The sequence below is a fragment of the Choloepus didactylus genome, chromosome 10 (genome assembly GCF_015220235.1).
Source record: "Choloepus didactylus isolate mChoDid1 chromosome 10, mChoDid1.pri, whole genome shotgun sequence".
Taxonomy (NCBI): Eukaryota; Metazoa; Chordata; class Mammalia; order Pilosa; family Megalonychidae; genus Choloepus; species Choloepus didactylus.
The window spans coordinates 91,482,257-91,499,828 of NC_051316.1; the positions used below are offsets into that span (position 1 = coordinate 91,482,257).

The 17,572-nt window shown below is 38.8% G+C and overlaps 2 protein-coding genes across 19 annotated transcripts in view; both read left to right on the forward strand.

Moving 5' to 3' along the window:
* The first annotated feature begins 644 nt into the window (after positions 1 to 644).
* Positions 645 to 17,572, forward strand: part of FNBP1 (formin binding protein 1) — a 184,656-nt gene continuing 167,728 nt past the window's right edge. For 6 of the 18 annotated variants that reach the window (XM_037798149.1, XM_037798152.1, XM_037798153.1 and 3 more), the window contains exon 1: positions 649 to 950. In XM_037798149.1, coding sequence (XP_037654077.1) covers positions 927 to 950 — 24 coding nt within the window. In that variant the 5' untranslated portion in view covers positions 649 to 926. Of the gene's footprint in view, positions 951 to 17,572 lie in introns of all 18 variants that reach the window. The other 12 variants (XM_037798143.1, XM_037798147.1, XM_037798150.1 and 9 more) reach the window with 6 other exon arrangements.
* LOC119505393 (coiled-coil domain-containing protein 25) lies at positions 7,559 to 12,069 on the forward strand. The gene has a single exon (XM_037798162.1). It carries the CDS (start codon positions 11,305 to 11,307, stop codon positions 11,929 to 11,931), a length of 627 nt encoding a protein of 208 aa, XP_037654090.1. The 5' UTR covers positions 7,559 to 11,304; the 3' UTR covers positions 11,932 to 12,069.

The following is a 17,572-nucleotide window of genomic DNA, read 5'->3' on the forward strand; positions in this document are numbered from 1 at the left end:
CCTGGATTCCTACTCCAGTCACTCGAAGCTTTTCCTCAAAATCCCCATTTATACAGAGCACAAACACCTCCGTGCCAGGTCCCACACCCACTGCTCAAGGCTGCAGGGTCTGTCGAGACTCCCGGGTTGCTGGGCGGTGGGAAAAGAGCATCCGGAGCAAACTCTGGTCGATGTGAATGGCTGCCAAGGAAAAGTATTGTCCTTAAATCCAAGGCGGCACTTGGCACAGTGGAGCAATCTCAGGCCTCTGCAGTGAACCGGTAATAACAGGGGCCGGCTACGTTCAAAGACGAGGGGTTGTCCTAAGAGCAGAAAGCGTGGTTGCTAATAAGTAATTTCATTTTCATTTAAAAGTTGCAAGGGGGTGTCCTCCCGTCTCCAGATGCCGGCTAGTCTCCGCGTCCTTCCGGACCCCCGGGTGACACGGACCTGGCGGGGGGTGCGCAGCAGGGGAGGCTGGGTGGGACCGGACGCGGGGCCCAGGATCAGGGGCCTGGGGCTCCGGTTGGGGGAGGGACAGGGGCCTGGGGCTCCGGTTGGGGGAGGGACAGGGGCGGGGCGGGCGCGCCTGCGCGAGCTGTCAGGACGACCACGCCCCCTGCGCGCGGCCCTGCCCTCTCCACCCCTTCGCCCGCCGCCCCTCCCCTCCCTTCCCCCTCCCCTAGCCTCTCAGGGTGTGGGGCAGGCGGGCGGGCGCTGCGGCGGCCGCGGCTGCTGCTTCCTCGGGCCATTTTGCTGAGGAGCGACGGGGAAGAGAAGCAGCCGAAGAGCATCAAGGAGAGGCGCGGCGAGTCGTAGGAGGCACGGCCCGCGGGCACCAGGCTTCCCTCGGCCGCGAGGATCTCGGGAGGCGAAGGGATCGCCGGGGAGGGGGACTGGAGGAGCCGCGCCCGCCGCGCGGAGCGCCCCTTCCCGCCCCCTGCACCATGAGCTGGGGCACCGAGCTCTGGGTGAGTGAGGGGCTGGGCCCGCCGGGCTGCCGGGGAAGGTGCAGGGCGCCTAGGCAGCGTTTCTCCACCGTTTGGGGAGGGGGCGCGGGCCCGGCTGCCATGGTGGAAGCGATGGTGCGCGAGTCTGGTTCCCCGTGGCCTGGAAAGGGGGCGCGGATCCCGGCTCCTCTCGTCGGCCTCGACCTGAGCGGTAGGCGCCGGCCAGACTCGCCCTTCGGAGGCGAAAAGGAGCTGCTGTGGGTCTTCCCGGTGGTCTGAGAAGGGGGCGCGGGTCTGGGTCTCCCCGGCGGCTTGAGGAGGGGGCGCGGCCGCGAGTCTGAGACCCCCTCGGTCCTGAGGAGGCCCCGAGCCCAGCGGTGTGTACTGGGGAGAGCCTTAATCCCTCGGATCGAGTAACCGGATGGATCCCCTCTCTGCGCCAGGGAGGGGCTTCGATGGGGCACGGAAGCCTTCGGATTTGGGGGGCTGCGTTATTCGGGAGCCCCAGCCCGAGTTGCTAGAGCTGCTTTCTCTCTGTGGAGGTGCCTGGACTGGCGCTCCTCCTGGGGGCGGGGCGGCCGTGCCGGCGCGGGTACGAGGTTTTGGGTTTTAGGGTGCCAGGAGCGGGAAGTGGTGTTCTTTCCCCTGGAGGTGAGGACTTTTGACCTGTGGCGGTTTGGGGAGCACTTGTAATCCTTGAGGGGCACCGAAAATCCTGAATTTTATTTGGGAACTGCAGCGTTTGGCCCGGAGGAGGAAAGTAGTAGAGATTAGGGGAGATCTTGTTTTATTACCCTTAGAAAGAGGCATTCGCTATATAAATCATTCTTGAACCGCTTAGAGGAAATAGCTTGAAATGGGGAAGGTTGGCGGAGAGGGGCTCCTCGCCCAGATTCTTTGGGTCGACTGTATCCTTATCCTGGTGGGTGCGGGTGGGTAAACAAGTAGCTTTGTGTTGAGTGGCTCTCTTTCCAGTACTGAGTGTGAATAAGGGATGCGAAGGCAGTTCAGGCCGTCCCAGGGAAGGAGAAGCTGTTGGCTTTGGAATCGAGCTTATTTCTCTGCCTTTCTCTGGGTTCCTGGGGAAATCACTGGGCAAGAGCTGGGCAGTGCGGTGTCCAGTGGGAGGAGTGAACGAAATCTCAAATTATTGCGCTGAAGTGCTCTCAGGACGAGCCATTTCCCATGATGAACTCTAAAGTAACTCTCTTACTACCTTTTGGAATTCAATTTTAAAGGGTGTGGAAGAGAAAGTATGGGGTGGTAGTTACTATGTGAAATGAGGCCAAGAAATCTCCTGTCAAAATAAAACAAGGTTAGAGCAGTTATAAAAACAGCATCTTCCTTTATTTTTTTTCTTTAATATTCATGTCTTAGACCCAGAAACAGCTACTGTATACAAAATCCTAAAGGCAAAAGCTCCTTTAAACTAAGGTAACTCGTTCTATAAACATCCTCTGTCCTAAAGGATTCATGACAAGGTTTCTAGTGATGTTTACAAATATGCATTTTTGAAATAAAATAACAGATGACTTTAAATATTTGCACATACCTAATTAGACAAAATCTATCATTCTGAGTGTTGCATTTCTTTCTTCTACTCCTCCTCCACTCTCTTTGACTCTTTTTAGCTTATCTGGGGTAGGAGAACAAATCAGAAGTAATCTATCAAGAGAAAAAGAATTTTGCCATGATTTGTTCAATTAGGAGAATGAGATTGTGCAGGAAAAAAATACATCTCTAAGTGAAATAGACTGTGGTTGAAGGGACTGAACACAATGGTGGACATTTCACAGTGATATTGGTGAATGTTTTAGAAGGTGAGCCAGTGAAGAGGAGGCAACTACCAGGAGGGAACTGATAAAACAGTTCCAATTCCCTGCATTGTTCTGAGCCTTTTTTTTTTGGGGGGGGGGGGGAGGAGGAAGGAAGGTGAGGACAGAGAATTGAAAATAAATGGGAACTGGAATATTTACAGATGAATTGATATAAAGTCTTGGGTTTGCTTCAGAATAATTCGGGGGTGGTAGTATATGGGGATATCGATGAAATAAAATTGACCATGAGTCGCTAACTGTTGAAGCTAGGTGATGGGTATAAGAGGGTTCATGACAGTTTTCTTTCCACTGGCTATGTTTGAAATTTTCTATAATAAAAATACTTGGAAAATATTTGTAAAGGAGAAAGTATGTGAACTATTTGAACTTTTTTTCACTTGGTAAGTTTATGAGGAAGGAGTCAGTTAGCAGTTCTATATATACAAATATATGGCAATGAAGAGTTAAAAAAGGAAAGGCATTACTATAGAGTGCCGTCTTTCACCCTTGAGTAGTTTATAGCTTAATGGAGAGAATCAGTACATTATTTACACTTAGAAGTGCAAAATCTGATTTTTAAGATGAAACACAAAGAAGTATAAGGGCAGTAAAATGTCTATTTTTGCCTTTTTTTATTAATGGTATTTGAGATTAAGAAAAAAATAATTAGAGGAATCAAAGACTCTGAAAATTAAACCCTCAGTTTTCTATTGGTCTGAGACTGGATGATATGTGGTGTGTTGGGTAGACCAGCGGAGGGCAGTGATTGAGGGTTTTTCTTGAATGGTGGCTTTGGGATCATGCACATGTGTAATGAGATAATGATGGGGCACCAAAGCCTAACTTAGCAGAATTGTACTTCTGGATGGAGAGAGACGGAGCTATGGTTTGGGTGTCCATGAGTTGCTTATGACAGGTGGTTGCAGCATTTCATGGACCCTCCCTGATACTGTCAGGTTTGACACACATTTTCTGACTTTAGTCAAAGTTCCATATACGTTTTTAAAAACTGCAGGTTTCTACAGACATAGGGAACTGGTGATTTAATGGGTTGAGCCCTCTACTGTAGGTTTTACCCTTGGGAAGACGGTTGCTGCAAAGGAGAGGCTAGGCCTCCCTGTATTTGTGCCTAAGAGCCTCCTCCCGAATGCCTCTTTGTTGCTCAGATGTGGCCCTCTCTCTCTAGCTAAGCCAACTTGAAAGGTGAAATCACTGCCCTGCCCCCCTACATGGGATCAGACACCCAGGGGAGTGAATCTCCCTGGCAACGTGGAATATGACTCCCAGGGAGGAATGTAGACCTGGCATCGTGGGACGGAGAACATCTTCTTGACCAAAAGGGGGATGTGAAAGGAAATGAAATAAGCTTCAGTAGCAGAGAGATTCCAAAAGGAGCCAAGAGGTCACTCTGGTGGGCACTCTTACGCACAATTTAGACAACCCTTTTTAGATTCTAAAGAATTGGGGTAGCTGGTGGTGGATACCTGAAACTATCAAACTACAACCCAGAACCCATGAATCTCGAAGACAATTGTATAAAAATGTAGCTTATGAGGGGTGACAATGGGATTGGGAAAACCATAAGGACCACACTCCCCTTTGTCTAGTTTATGGATGGATGAGTAGAAAAATAGGGGAAGGAAACAAACAAATGAACAGACAAAGGTACCCAGTGTTCTTTTTTACTTCAATTGCTCTTTTTTACTTTAATTATTTTTCTTGTTATTTTTGTGTGTGTGCTAATGAAGGTGTCAGGGATTGATTTAGGTGATGAATGTACAACTACGTAATGGTACTGTGAACAATCGAATGTACGATTTGTTTTGTATGACTGCATGGTATGTGAATATATCTCAATAAAATGAAGATTTAAAAAAAAAAGGGGATAAAAAAAAAAACCTGCAGGTTTCTAACATGCACTTTACAGTAAAGGCCTACTCATAAGCCACATCTGTCTTCATAGATAGAGTGAAACCTTTCTCTTCTTTTCCTTTTTTTTTTTTAGTACCTCTATGGGAGTAAACTTTCATATTTTAGGAAGTTTTGAGAAGTCGTGAATTGTCAGGAAGTTATCATACAACTATAACAATGAACTCAAAACCCATAATTAACTGCTAGTTATGTTTGTAATAACGTTATTGGATTAGTTTTTATTTGAATTGATGTATTCTATTTTTGTATCGAAGGATATGGCAAAATATAAGTGGCTGTTTTAAAGTGATTAGGTTATAATTGTTTCTTTACGACTCTTCATAGCACTACCTTTTAATCAAATTTTAAAACTTTTATTGAACAACTACTAAAAACAAGATACCTATTTGAGTCACAGTTGTAAGTCACATTGTATACATTGAAGTATATCTACTTATTTCAGTGACAACATATAAAGTATTTTTACTTCTGGCCTAAAACATCAGAGTCAAAAGATTTATGTTTCTATGTAAGATGAACCAAAATGTATTTACTTGGGATTTGTTAAAAAGACAAAGGTAATAGAGTAAATATGTTGCACCAACTTATTGAAAATGTTACTAGTCAGGAAATATCACACAGCAAGAGTTTGCTACGTTTGAATGCTTTTCTTACCTACTTATTGACAGGAAGCGACAGTTCAGCTTTTTATTAGCTTGCTCATGGAGTGTGATATGAATAAAATCCACTGGAAATTTTTTAACTTTCTTAATAATTACTCTACTCTTTGCAGTTAACACTTAGTGACAGAACCTCGTTTTGTTGTCTCCCAGTGTCCTCTCTGCCATCTTTATTTTTTACTCTGGTGCTATAAAGAAATGAAGTAGCTCCAAACACCAAATGGAGGAAAGGACAAAGAGACCTGAGTAATACATATTGGTTAGCATAGTAAGTAGCCTCCTGTGTTGATCATACCTATTTTTTAAATCAATTTTATTTTTTAGAACATTTGTAGGTTTACAGAAAAATTACACATAAACTACAGCATTTCCATATACCCCCAGTTTTCCCTATTATTAACATTTTGCATTAATGTAGTACATTTGTTACAATTGATAAACCAATATAATTAGAATTACATTATTAACTAAAGTCTATAGTTTACATTAGAGTTCACTCTTTGTATTGTATGGTTCAATTTGTTTTTTTATTTTTATTGTAGCAACATATCCAACATAAAATTTCCCATTTTAATGACTTTCAAATATACAATTCAATGGTATTAATTACATTCACGATGTTGTGCTACCATCATCACCATACATTGCCAAAATGTCATTTCTTTTTAATCTGTATTTTTAGGATAATGCTTAAAATGAGCTTTCAACGTGTTGAATATGTTGACATTGATTATGGCGTGTGATTTTTAGAGACAACAGGGTTAGAGTTACCTACCAGCTGTATTGAGAATAATACCTGGCTCATAGTAGGAGTTTAGTAAATATTTATTGAATGAATGAATGAATCCTTTTTTTTTTCCTTTTAGCATTTACTTTTTTAAAGTAACTGACAAGTATGACAAGTAATCATAATACCTTTCTGCACTTTGACAGTTGTAAATATTTTTGTAATCCTAGGCACCTTTTTTTTAAATTTTTAAAGCAGGGCTTGAAAATTTATATCTTCTCTGCTCATGCTACTTATGCCTGATAAATACAGGTGTGGTTTATACAAGAACACTTTGTAGTGTGTTGAAATTATAAACTAGGTAATACTGATTTATTTATTTATTTATTTATTTATCTTGACTATTAGTCGTTCCAGGTTTTGGAGAATTATTACCTTTTGTTACTGCTCTTTGAATACTAAATGGAGTAGAATATTAACAATAGTCCATAGTTCTTCTATTGCTGTTTATATTTAACACTTCAAAGATTTCTGTTTGGTTAAGCATAGCACGACCATCAGAGAGACACATTACTCTCTGAACTATGGTATATAGAGCAGAATTACCTCAGAAGATAGACTAAATCAAGTTTAATTCTGTTGCCCAACCTTCCATTAGAATAGGCTTTGCAAAAAATATTTTCTGGTTACTGAATAAAACATGGAAAGTCTGGTGATTCTGTGGTTGATATTTATATATTAGCTTGTTGCTTTCACTTTATACATTAGGTATATACCTGAAAACTTGTATAAATTGCATTTTTGTTAGGTAAAACTGTATTTCAAGTATCATAGGAAGGTTTGTAAATGTCCCTGCTTACTGTGACCACATTTCAACTAGTGCTTTACATTGGTGCAACATAGAAAGTGCTTCTTTGAAGGACTATTCAAGTATCACCCACTTCCTAGCTAAAGCTAATATTGTGTTTCCTGCAAGTATTACTCATACTTGTTTCATCAACACCACCCACATTTAAAAATAAGGCTTTATTTTGACACTTAAAAATTGCAAGCTACCCAGAATACATGAATGCCCTGGGAAATTAATCTAATTAGATTTTAGAATATGGGTGTGAAGTCTTCTGGAATTAGTGTTTATAATGAAATACTTGTTTCCTGTTTTAGTAATGTACAATCATACTGGCTTGCACCTAGTGATGTATCTGGTTTAAAAATTTAAAAAACGTACAGGGCCAAATATTTTATTGGAGAGTTTGTTGGAAGTATACAAGATTTTAATGTTGATTGGTCATGCTTTTCCAATTGGGACTGACTTTTAACTCATAACCTCATCCTATTTGTAAAATACTATGTTTAATTTATGTAAAGCCTAACCTCAATTGTCAAATACTAGAAATAGACTCAAAAAATTTAAATAGATGAAACTTCCATTTTCTTGTTGCTAAAGTTATAATACCTATTTACCTTTAAACTGTAACACCACATAAGTTATAGGGTAGAATTTTTAAAAAATTAGAACATACTACTCTAGTAATTTAAGTTAGGTTTTTAACAAGAATTAGTGCTTAGAATAACATCTGTGATTTCTGATTATACAGTTTAGCAGTTACAGTTTCCATTTGTACTTTTCTACTCTCTTTGTATGGTTTTCAAAAAAGAAATACCTATGACTGCCTAAACTCTATTGTTCTTGTAATATTTTTGCATGCATCATGGCCTATTGCCTTAAAAACTGTTAACTCATCATCATCACCACCATATATTGAGTGCTTACCACATCCCAGGTACTCTGCAAAATGTTTTACATCCATCATCTCATTTATTCTTACTAGGATTCAGTGAGGTAAGTACCATTTATGCCAGCACCTGGAAAGATGATGTTGCGATGAAGTTAAGAATGCAAAAAGTTGACTCTGGAGTAACACCTGTGAAAGAAAAAGGGAGGAATTGGGATTGGGCAGAGGGAGCCGTCAGAACATAACGCAACCCTGACAGTCTCTGTCAGCCCAAGGAGGACTTCCACAGCAAAGATTACCCATTCACGGAGTCTTGTAGTTGGCAGCAATGCAAGGCCCTTGTACTGCCGCCTTGAGCATTCATTGGCCAAGGGCCTCCCCAAGAAGAGCAACTTTGGCTACCAACTCAGCTCAAAACATGAGTTCCTGGTAACTACCCTCATTGCGGCTAGGCCATGAGTCCTTTCTTGAAGGAGGTATCCAAGTAATTGACGGTTGGCCACATGATTAATATCCCTTTTTAAGAGAAGTTGATGCTCGGAAAGGTAAAATAATTTGCTGAAAATCGCAAAGTAGGAAGCAGGGATTCAATCCCAGGTTTTGGGACTCACTTAGAGCCCTTCTGCCTCACCCCCCCCCCCCAAGTTGATACCTTTTTTAAGTTTATTATTTATTGTTTGAACTTTTTTATTGTAGAAAGTTTCAAACACACCTGAAGTACAGAAAATAATGTTATTATCCCCATGTACTCATCACCCGGCTTCAAGAATTATCAACATTTTGTCATTCTTGTTTCATCTATCTGTCCACACATATTTTTTAGAGTCCTTGTTTTCACCACCATACATTGTAAAGCTACACTGCTGCCTCACTTTCTGGAAGAATCACACATAAATCCAAAATTCTTCCCTTGCCTTTAAAATACGGAAACAGAAGAGAACCAACATTTATTAGTGCGTAATGCACTTTTATTAGGGGATTTAAATAAATCCTTTCATAATCTAACAAGGACCCTGTAATTTAATAGGAATCTCCATTTTATAGATGAGTGTCAGAGAAGTGAAGTTACTTAATAGACTCATACAAATAGTGAGTGCTAGAGCTAGGATTTAAATACAGCTATTTTGTTGTTTGTTGTTTCTGACACTAAACATGCCCATGGTGATTGGAAAAAAACAAACTGCATTTTCTGTGTTAGTAGCTCACAATCTCCTTTATTCCCGTAAGTCATATTTCCCATCACTGATGTAGGTTTTTCTTTCTAAAACAGTTGCTGTTACTCATATTGAGAATCCACAACTCACAGTGCTAGTGCTACACATTGAGCAGGAACAAAACAGTCAGGAATGAAGTGTAGTCCTCTAGCATGTGTTTCATGAATGTCTGGTGATCCCTTCATTCTTTCAAATCCAAAGTGATTTTTTTTTTCTTTTCTAATTTATAAGAAATTAATTTCTAATTAGTAAGAGTAATATCAAGTTTCTGATTTTATCTCTAACAAAAGTATGTCTTGGTGAATAGTATTTTTAATTGGATTGAGGAAGAGCGAAATGAATAGAGACCACTTTGGGGATGCTTTAGATGTCATAGGCAGGACTTTCAAAGTTTTGTTTCTCAAAGAACAGGAAACCGAACATTTTTTTCTCTTATCTATGGCAAAAGAAAACTTGGCACCTTTAAAGAAAGGTATTCCCCTTGTACTTCTGTTGGCATAGCCAAAACTGAGGGTGGGTCCCTGAAATGTATTAAAAAGCAGACAGATTCTTGGGAGAAGTGATGTAGGTGCTTCCAGTGGAGTGAGGCAGCACTGGGGGCTCAGCCGGGGTTGCAGCACTTGCCTAATCTAACATTTATTAGTATTGGATGAGTCCTGTATCTCTGTTTGTTTTCCTGATGGTATGACGACACTTGCTTTCCTTTTCACAAAGATGAGTGCTTGTTTGAAAACTGCTTTGAGAATGTTGGATAAGAGGTGATGGATAAATATGAATTATTATAGTAATGGGAGGATTAAGTGGGGAAAAAGCTGTTCCTTGGGAACAAATTGTAGAACTCTCCAACTGCAAGCAGGACTCATAAAAAATGAACAATTCACTGTTGTAGCCCTCTAGTTTTCATGATGACTGTAGTCTTTGTCTTTTGTTTACATGTTAACAATAAAATAACAATATTGAGAAAATGCCTGGAAATCTTTGCTTTGGAAAGGAAATCGGGATTTGAGGAGGTCATTACTACATGTTCATTTTTTTTTCCGTATAAAATATACTCCAAAACACTAACCACACTAATTTTTAGCACTCTATCTAGGTCTTCTCAAGACATAATTTTAATGTTACCCTTTTAGGATGGAAAGAGGTCTCTCTAACTCCTCCTTGGCTATTATTACCACTTTTTTAAAAAAAGTTCTACTGAAGTCACAGTGTTTCCCAACAAAAAGCTGGATATTTGCCACTTGAGAACATCAAATATATTATTCCATATACCAGCTTAGTTTGTGATTGATTTCTTTTTAGCAAAGAAAGCTGAAGAGTTTAAAAATATTTGCATTAGGACAGATTTATATGGAAATGACTGGAAATCTTTGGGCAAATAAATTTTAATTTCAGGACTATGTGTGTATGTAAAATATATTTTTCACCATTAATTTGAATTTTTAAATTTAAATTTTACTTATCTTTAAAAAGAGGTTATCTATTTTCATAGTTCAAATTTCAGAAGGTACTAAAGTATACATGAAAAGTTTCCCTGTTATCCTAGGATATATTTAATTGCTAATTATCATTTCCATTTTTGGCAAGAAGAGTGGTTGTGTTAGTAGTAAATAACTATGACTTTAGTATATAACAGGAGAAGCCAAATAAAATTTTATAAATTACATTACATCAGATAAGAGATACAGACATGATTAGTATGCCTGAGACTTACTTATTTTATCTGCAGTATATATTTATTGAGCACTTACTGAGTGCCAAGACATGGTTCTTGCCTCAGGTAGCTCATAGTTTAGTAGTGTTATAGAAACGTAAGCAGTGTGGTAAGGACTGAGGTAGAGTAAATACATGGAAGCATATATACAGGAGTGTAACCCAGTTGGGGAAGAAATGACATCCATGTAGAATCCTGAAGGACAAGTAAGTTATAGAAGTGAAGGGAAGTGGGCAGTTTAAAGGAGTGATCTAGACAGAGCCTTCCAGAAAGTGGGAGTAAGGCATGTCCAAAGGCTGAGAAAGTGCAAGAGGGCATAGAGCTCCAGAATGAACAGGGCATGTGATGGGGTTATAAGAGGAGCCTGAAATGGTAGACTGAGGCTGAAAACCATGTAAAGACTATGGTTTCACCCTGAGACTTCACAAAGACACCCTTTAACTCCTGAAAGCAGGAAGCTACAGGGCCAGATGTTCAGTCTCCTTATTGCAGTGTGGGGAAGGTTAGAAAGGAGCTAGAGAGCTTGCAGAGTTGAGGGCTGTAGCTCCGCGCGGAAGTTGCTGCCTTGCTGCAGGGATCATGGTGTTCTACTTCACCAGCAGCAGCGTTAATTCATCTGCTTACACTGTTTACATGGGAAAGGATAAATATGAAAATGAAGATCTAATAAAGTATGGCTGGCCTGAAGATATTTGGTTTCATGTGGACAAACTCTCTTCGGCTCATGTATACCTTCGATTACATAAGGGGGAGAAGATAGAAGACATTCCAAAGGAAGTGTTGATGGACTGTGCACATCTTGTGAAGGCCAATAGCATTCAAGGCTGCAAGATGAACAACGTCAATGTGGTATATACACCGTGGTCTAACTTGAAGAAAACAGCTGACATGGATGTGGGACAGATAGGCTTCCACAGGCAAAAGGATGTTAAAATTGTGACAGTGGAGAAGAAAGTGAATGAGATACTGAATCGATTAGAAAAGACCAAAATGGAGCGGTTCCCAGACCTAGCAGCAGAGAAAGAATGCAGAGACCGTGAAGAGAGGAATGAAAAAAAAGCCCAAATTCAGGAAATGAAAAAGAGAGAAAAAGAAGAAATGAAGAAGAAGAGGGAAATGGATGAACTTAGAAGCTATTCATCATTAATGAAAGTTGAGAATATGTCTTCAAATCAGGACGGCAATGATTCAGATGAATTCATGTGAATGGAGAAAAGGACCTTTTAAAGATGCAAATTTAGGGACAGCTACAGACATTTTGATTTCAGTTATGTTCTGAATTACAAAAACAACCAACCACAATTCTACCTTCATTCTACACAAATATTAATTTTGGAGATTTTTTTTTTGAAGTCCCCTTTGTTGCTGACAGAAAATGTTCATATATATATATTTAATATAGATGGACTTGAAGACAGCATATAACTTTAGGAAAGTGAAAATATTTTTGCCAGAACATCTCTTGGTACCTCATAAAAGCTGGCTGCCTTCGTTCTTCAGATAGTCTTTAGAAAGAACCAACTCTGAAAAGTATTTCTGTTACTGTGGTCTTTCCCTGAACACAGATGTTGAAAAGCTTTTCATATTCTTAAAATATCTTCTCCCATGTTTATAAGAATGTGTTGGTGGGCAGTATAGGTGAATGCCACCCCCATACACACCTGATTTCCTGATTAGAAAAAAGAAGCACATGATTTTGAAGATAGTAGTGGTATTTTCAGAAGATTGCTGGCTTCAAAATCCATGTACCATTGTGTTGTCTTCGTCTATTATGATCCTCAGGCTTTTGACTTGTTCTAGTTTCTACATCCTTGCTTTCTCTGAGTGAGGGCCTCCATCTTAGTTCCATCGTATTTAAAGAAATTACCTATGTTAATCAAGGTTGGGCCTTGTGGGAGCTTTTTCTTGAGCCCCTAGTAACCCAGGCCACATATATTACAACTTCCAGGCTCTGGAGTCATTTCTCAGCCCTGAGGCAGGGAAATAGGAGAGAGGATGCTCTGTGAATCCTTTTGGAAATGTAGGTTACTGATTTTTGTCTTGGGATACACCATGAAGCAAAAGTCCACATTATAATTACAATTTTTAGGAAGAATTAAGCCTTTTGCTAGCTAGCCAAATTTGTTTACTTACTTTGACATAAGATTTATTTTGAGTTGAAACCTGAGGGTTCAGATTTCTCAATTGTAGTCTCAGTGATTTAAGATGTAACATTACTACTGATTTGAATGACCAGCTATCCAGTGTGATTCTGAATAGAAGATACGGTTTTTCTTGCAGAGTATAGGCAAACTCTGTACAAACAGACAAAACAAAACAATGAAGGGGGTAGAGAACAAAACTTGCAGGACAGGACGGACACAAATTCACGTTTGACCACACTGAGAGCCTTCTTATTCTTAACTGTATTCTAATCCAGCAAAACTCTCCTACAAGAAATATTCTACCTGCAATAGCACTTTGATACTGTGGATAAAACCAAAGGACTTTAGTGTTTCAGTATATCCTAAGTTGGTCTGTGGGTTGAACTGGAAAATTCCCTTAAGGGGTTTTGAAGGGATTATTTAAGAAGACTCCAGAGATTAGTGATGGTGTGTTTGAGTGTGTGTGTGTGTGTGTGTGTGTAATGATATTCTACCTGGTATTCTGAAATTTAAAAAAATTATAATAAAATATCAATTTTTATTTTGGAAAAAAAAAAAAAAAAAAAAAAAAAAAGAAAGGAGCTAGATAGCTAGAAACTGGGCCAGGCTCTTTGACTGACTAGATTAATGATGGAGATTGGAGTAGAGAGCCTTTCCATGTACTGTACCCCCCAACATTTTTGTACAAGTAGAATTAGGTTAAAATGAACTGCTGAAGAGCCTTGGATGGCTAAAGAAGACCTGGCAGTGTACATTTTGAGAGGTGAGCCAGAGAATGGGGAGGGTGAGGCAGATCCACTGCTTTGGCTTTAGGTTAAATAGTACATCAGCCTCAGGTCCTTTTTTTCACCAGCTGGGCCCCAAACCCAAACCAATAATCACTATTTTCTTATACTCTCTTTGTCTCTGGTCAAGTTTGTTTCTGGTAGAGTTGCTACCTTATAGTATTGCTGCTCTTCAGCTCTTTTAAAAAAGCTAAGAGATCTGGTATTTTCAATATGCCTAAAGGTAACTCACACTAACCAAATTCCCAAGACTGGTGCATAAACCTGAATGCAAACTTTAAATTTATGGTGAGAAGTATATTCTTTTTTTAAAAATTTTTATTAGAGAATTTGTAGGTTTACAGGAAGACCATGCAGAGAACACAGAGTTCCCATATACCTGACCCCATTTTTAACATTTTGCTTCAGTGTGGTACCTTTATTACAATTAATGAGAGAATGTTATTATAATTGTAGTATTAATTATCGTCCATCTTTTACATTAGGGTTCACTGTGTTGTGTAGTCCTATGGTTAAGAAGTATAATCTTAAGGAGACTGGATACTCATATTTGCTGATCTGTGCATTCTCTCCCTGTAGGCTAATCTATGTGGAAAGTTTCTTGGAGAGCATAAAATCAAAATAGAGTTGGATGATCTTAATGGCTGGTGACACCAACGCTGTGGCAGCCTCAGGCATCTATCTCCTCTAGAGACAGATTTGCATTAACGGTAGACACACCCAATTTAAAGATATGTAGGTGATTCCTTTTCTGTTTACCCATTATTTCTTTATACAGACTATAGGGTAATTGGTTATGTTTAAACCTTCTTAATTCTAATCTGTATTTGGTTTTGCATCTCTGAGATTATATTCAGATACCTAGATTGGATGGTGGGTGTTCATCATCTCATCACTTACCAGCATTTCCCAAACCACTAAGTCTGAGAATCTGTAATTTTGGAAGCTCTCCTAGGTAATTATGATGTGGCTTAGGTATCACTGTATAACACTTTGATTCCTTGTCATGCATTCTAAGTTTTTGTTCATTTTTATTATTCTTTATAACAAATTTAAAATCTAATGATATTTTAGAGCTATTTCCTTACCCTTTCAGCTTACAAACATCAAAACCATTTTAAGGGATCTTTGTTCCATATGGTTCCCTAGTTGTTATTCGCTCAGTTGCCCACATAAGTCATCATTCATTAATCATTCAACAAATATTATTGACCACCTACTATGTTTCAGTCATTGTTCTACGCAAAGGGTAAATGATAGTGAACCAAACGATAAAAAGTGTTGCCCTTCCCACTCAGCAGGTAAATCCACTGCCCTTCCCGCTATGTGGGACATGACTCCTAGGAGTGTAAATCTCATGGAAGCACGGGACATGACTCCTGGGGATAGGCCTGGACCCAGCATCGCAGGATTAAGAAAATCTTCTCGACCAAAAGGGGGAAGCAAAATGAAACAAAATAAAGTTTCAGTGACTGAGAGACTTCAAATTGAGTCAAGAGGTCACTCTGGAGGGTATTCTTACGTGCTATATAGATATCCCTTTTCAGTCTTTATTATATTGGAATAGATAGAAGGAAATACCTGAAATGGTCAAACTGCAACCCAGTAGCCTTGATTATTGAAGACAATTGTATAACTATGTAGCTCACATGGTATGACTTTGTGATTGCAAAAACCTTGTGGCTCACATTCCATTTACCCAACATATTGACAGATGAGTAGAAAAATAGGGACAAAATAAAACAAAAAATAGGTTGATATGGGGGAATTGAATGTTTTGGGTGTTCTTTTATACTTTTATTTTTATTCTTTTTTTTGTCCTTTTTTTGGAGCAGTGAAAATGTTTAGAAATTGATTGTGGTAATGAGTGCACAACTATGTGATTGTGCTGTGGACAACTGATTGTATATTCTGAATGACTGTATGGTATGTGAATATAACTCCATAAAACTGAATTAAAATATTAAAAAAAAAAAGTGTTGCCCTTATTTGTGATCTCTACATATAGGGTATCAGCTAATGATAAGTGCTATGGAGAAAAATAAGGGAGTGAGACTATGAGAGAAGTAGGATTAGGGTTGGGGCTGAGGGGAGAAGAACAGAAGTTAGTGCTGGCCATTTACTAGCTGTCCATTACATATCCAAGTGGAGAGATAGTTAAATGTGTGCATCTGCTGTACAGGGAGAGGTCTAGGCTGGGTAGATCAGAAAATTTGGGCAATCAGAAAAGCTAGAATTGAAATGGTAAAATGTAAGCTTTTGATATGCTAGAGCTATGTTGCTAAGTAAAACTGTCATAATATGTTGACCTTTTGAACAGTGACTGCATCTCTGTTTGCTGAAGTGTTTACCTTACTGAGAATCATTATGTGAAACTTGTTTTAAATTGAGAGGGGTATAGACTTAAGAGTTGATTGGTTTGGCAAATTGTTATAAGTACATAATAAACAGATGTTGAGATTTTTGTATATTTAGAAATAAAACTAACGTGCCAATTCATAAATTGAAAAAGTAATAATAAATGGCCATTGATAGCTATTCAGTGTTTGGTAGTAACAGAAATTAATGTCACACATGCATCATTTAATAGGGTTTTGCAGATGGTCTAGTAGTGTAGATTCTACTCCTTTGAAAACTGCTTATGTGCTTATTTTGACATTTGGAGATGACCAGAGAATGTTAAGAATTACTCATTTCACACTCTTGTTGACTATTTGAGATCTTTTATACCCAGTATTTTAAAAATTTTCCTCTTTATATTATTTCTCAGAGATAGTTTAAAATCGGTAATACTATATTATGAAATAAATCAGATTTGGGGAGAACTCTACTTGATATGTAGTGACAGATTCTATTTCACAGATGGTCACAATATCTCTTATCCCACCCGCTCTTCTTATAATGTGACCTTGAGCGTCCTCCCACTGAGTGGTGGTAAGCTTATGTCCCTTCCCCTTAATCTTGGGCAGAACTTTGTGATTACCTTGATCAATAGCAAGTGGTAAAACTGACACCATATGACTTCCAAGGCAGGAGCATACATAAGCCATGCATTTTTTTTTTGGGGGGGGGGGTGGATTTTATTTTTTAGAGAAGTTGTAGGTTTACAGGAAAATTACACAGAAATATGGTTTCTGTATTCTCCCTGCCCCAGTTTTCCCTATTATTGATATTTTGTGTTAGTGTGGTACATTTGTCACAATTGGTGAACTACTATTATTATAACTATATTATTTTATATATATAATAATATATATATAGACTATAAAGTCCATAGTTCACAGTAGAGTTCACTCTTTGTATTGTGCAGTTCTATTTTTTTAATGTTTTAATTTTTATTGCAACATATAGAAAACCAAAAATTTCCTGTTTTGACCACTTTCAAGTGTATAAATTGGTGGTATTAATTGCCTTTGCAATGTTGTGCTGCCATCAACACCATCCATTCCGAAAGCTTTTCCATTACCCCAAACAGAATCTCCACCCAGTAAGCATTAACTCCTCTTTCCCCACTCCTACTCCTGCTCCTATACCATATACTTTTTTTTTCATGGTACCATATTTATTCAAATATTTGATTACTCTGTAGAGTATATGTTTGATAGAGGCCAACAATGACACAGCTAACTAATGTCCACACTAGAAAGAGGGCTTTGACAGATGTTAATAATCAGTGAGAAAGCAAGTGTAGAACAAGTTAATTTCAGTATTTTTCTTAGTCATAGTTAGCATTTTTCCATAAAAGACCTAGAGAAGATTATGTTGGACCAATGATGACAATGGTAAGAATCAAAAATGATGATTAATCCAAATTCCTGCACTTGATATCATAGGAAAAAAATACAAAAAAGTAAGGAATATTTAGAAAGAAAAACATTTTTACAATATTTTTAAATGATTTAATAAATATGCAGTGCT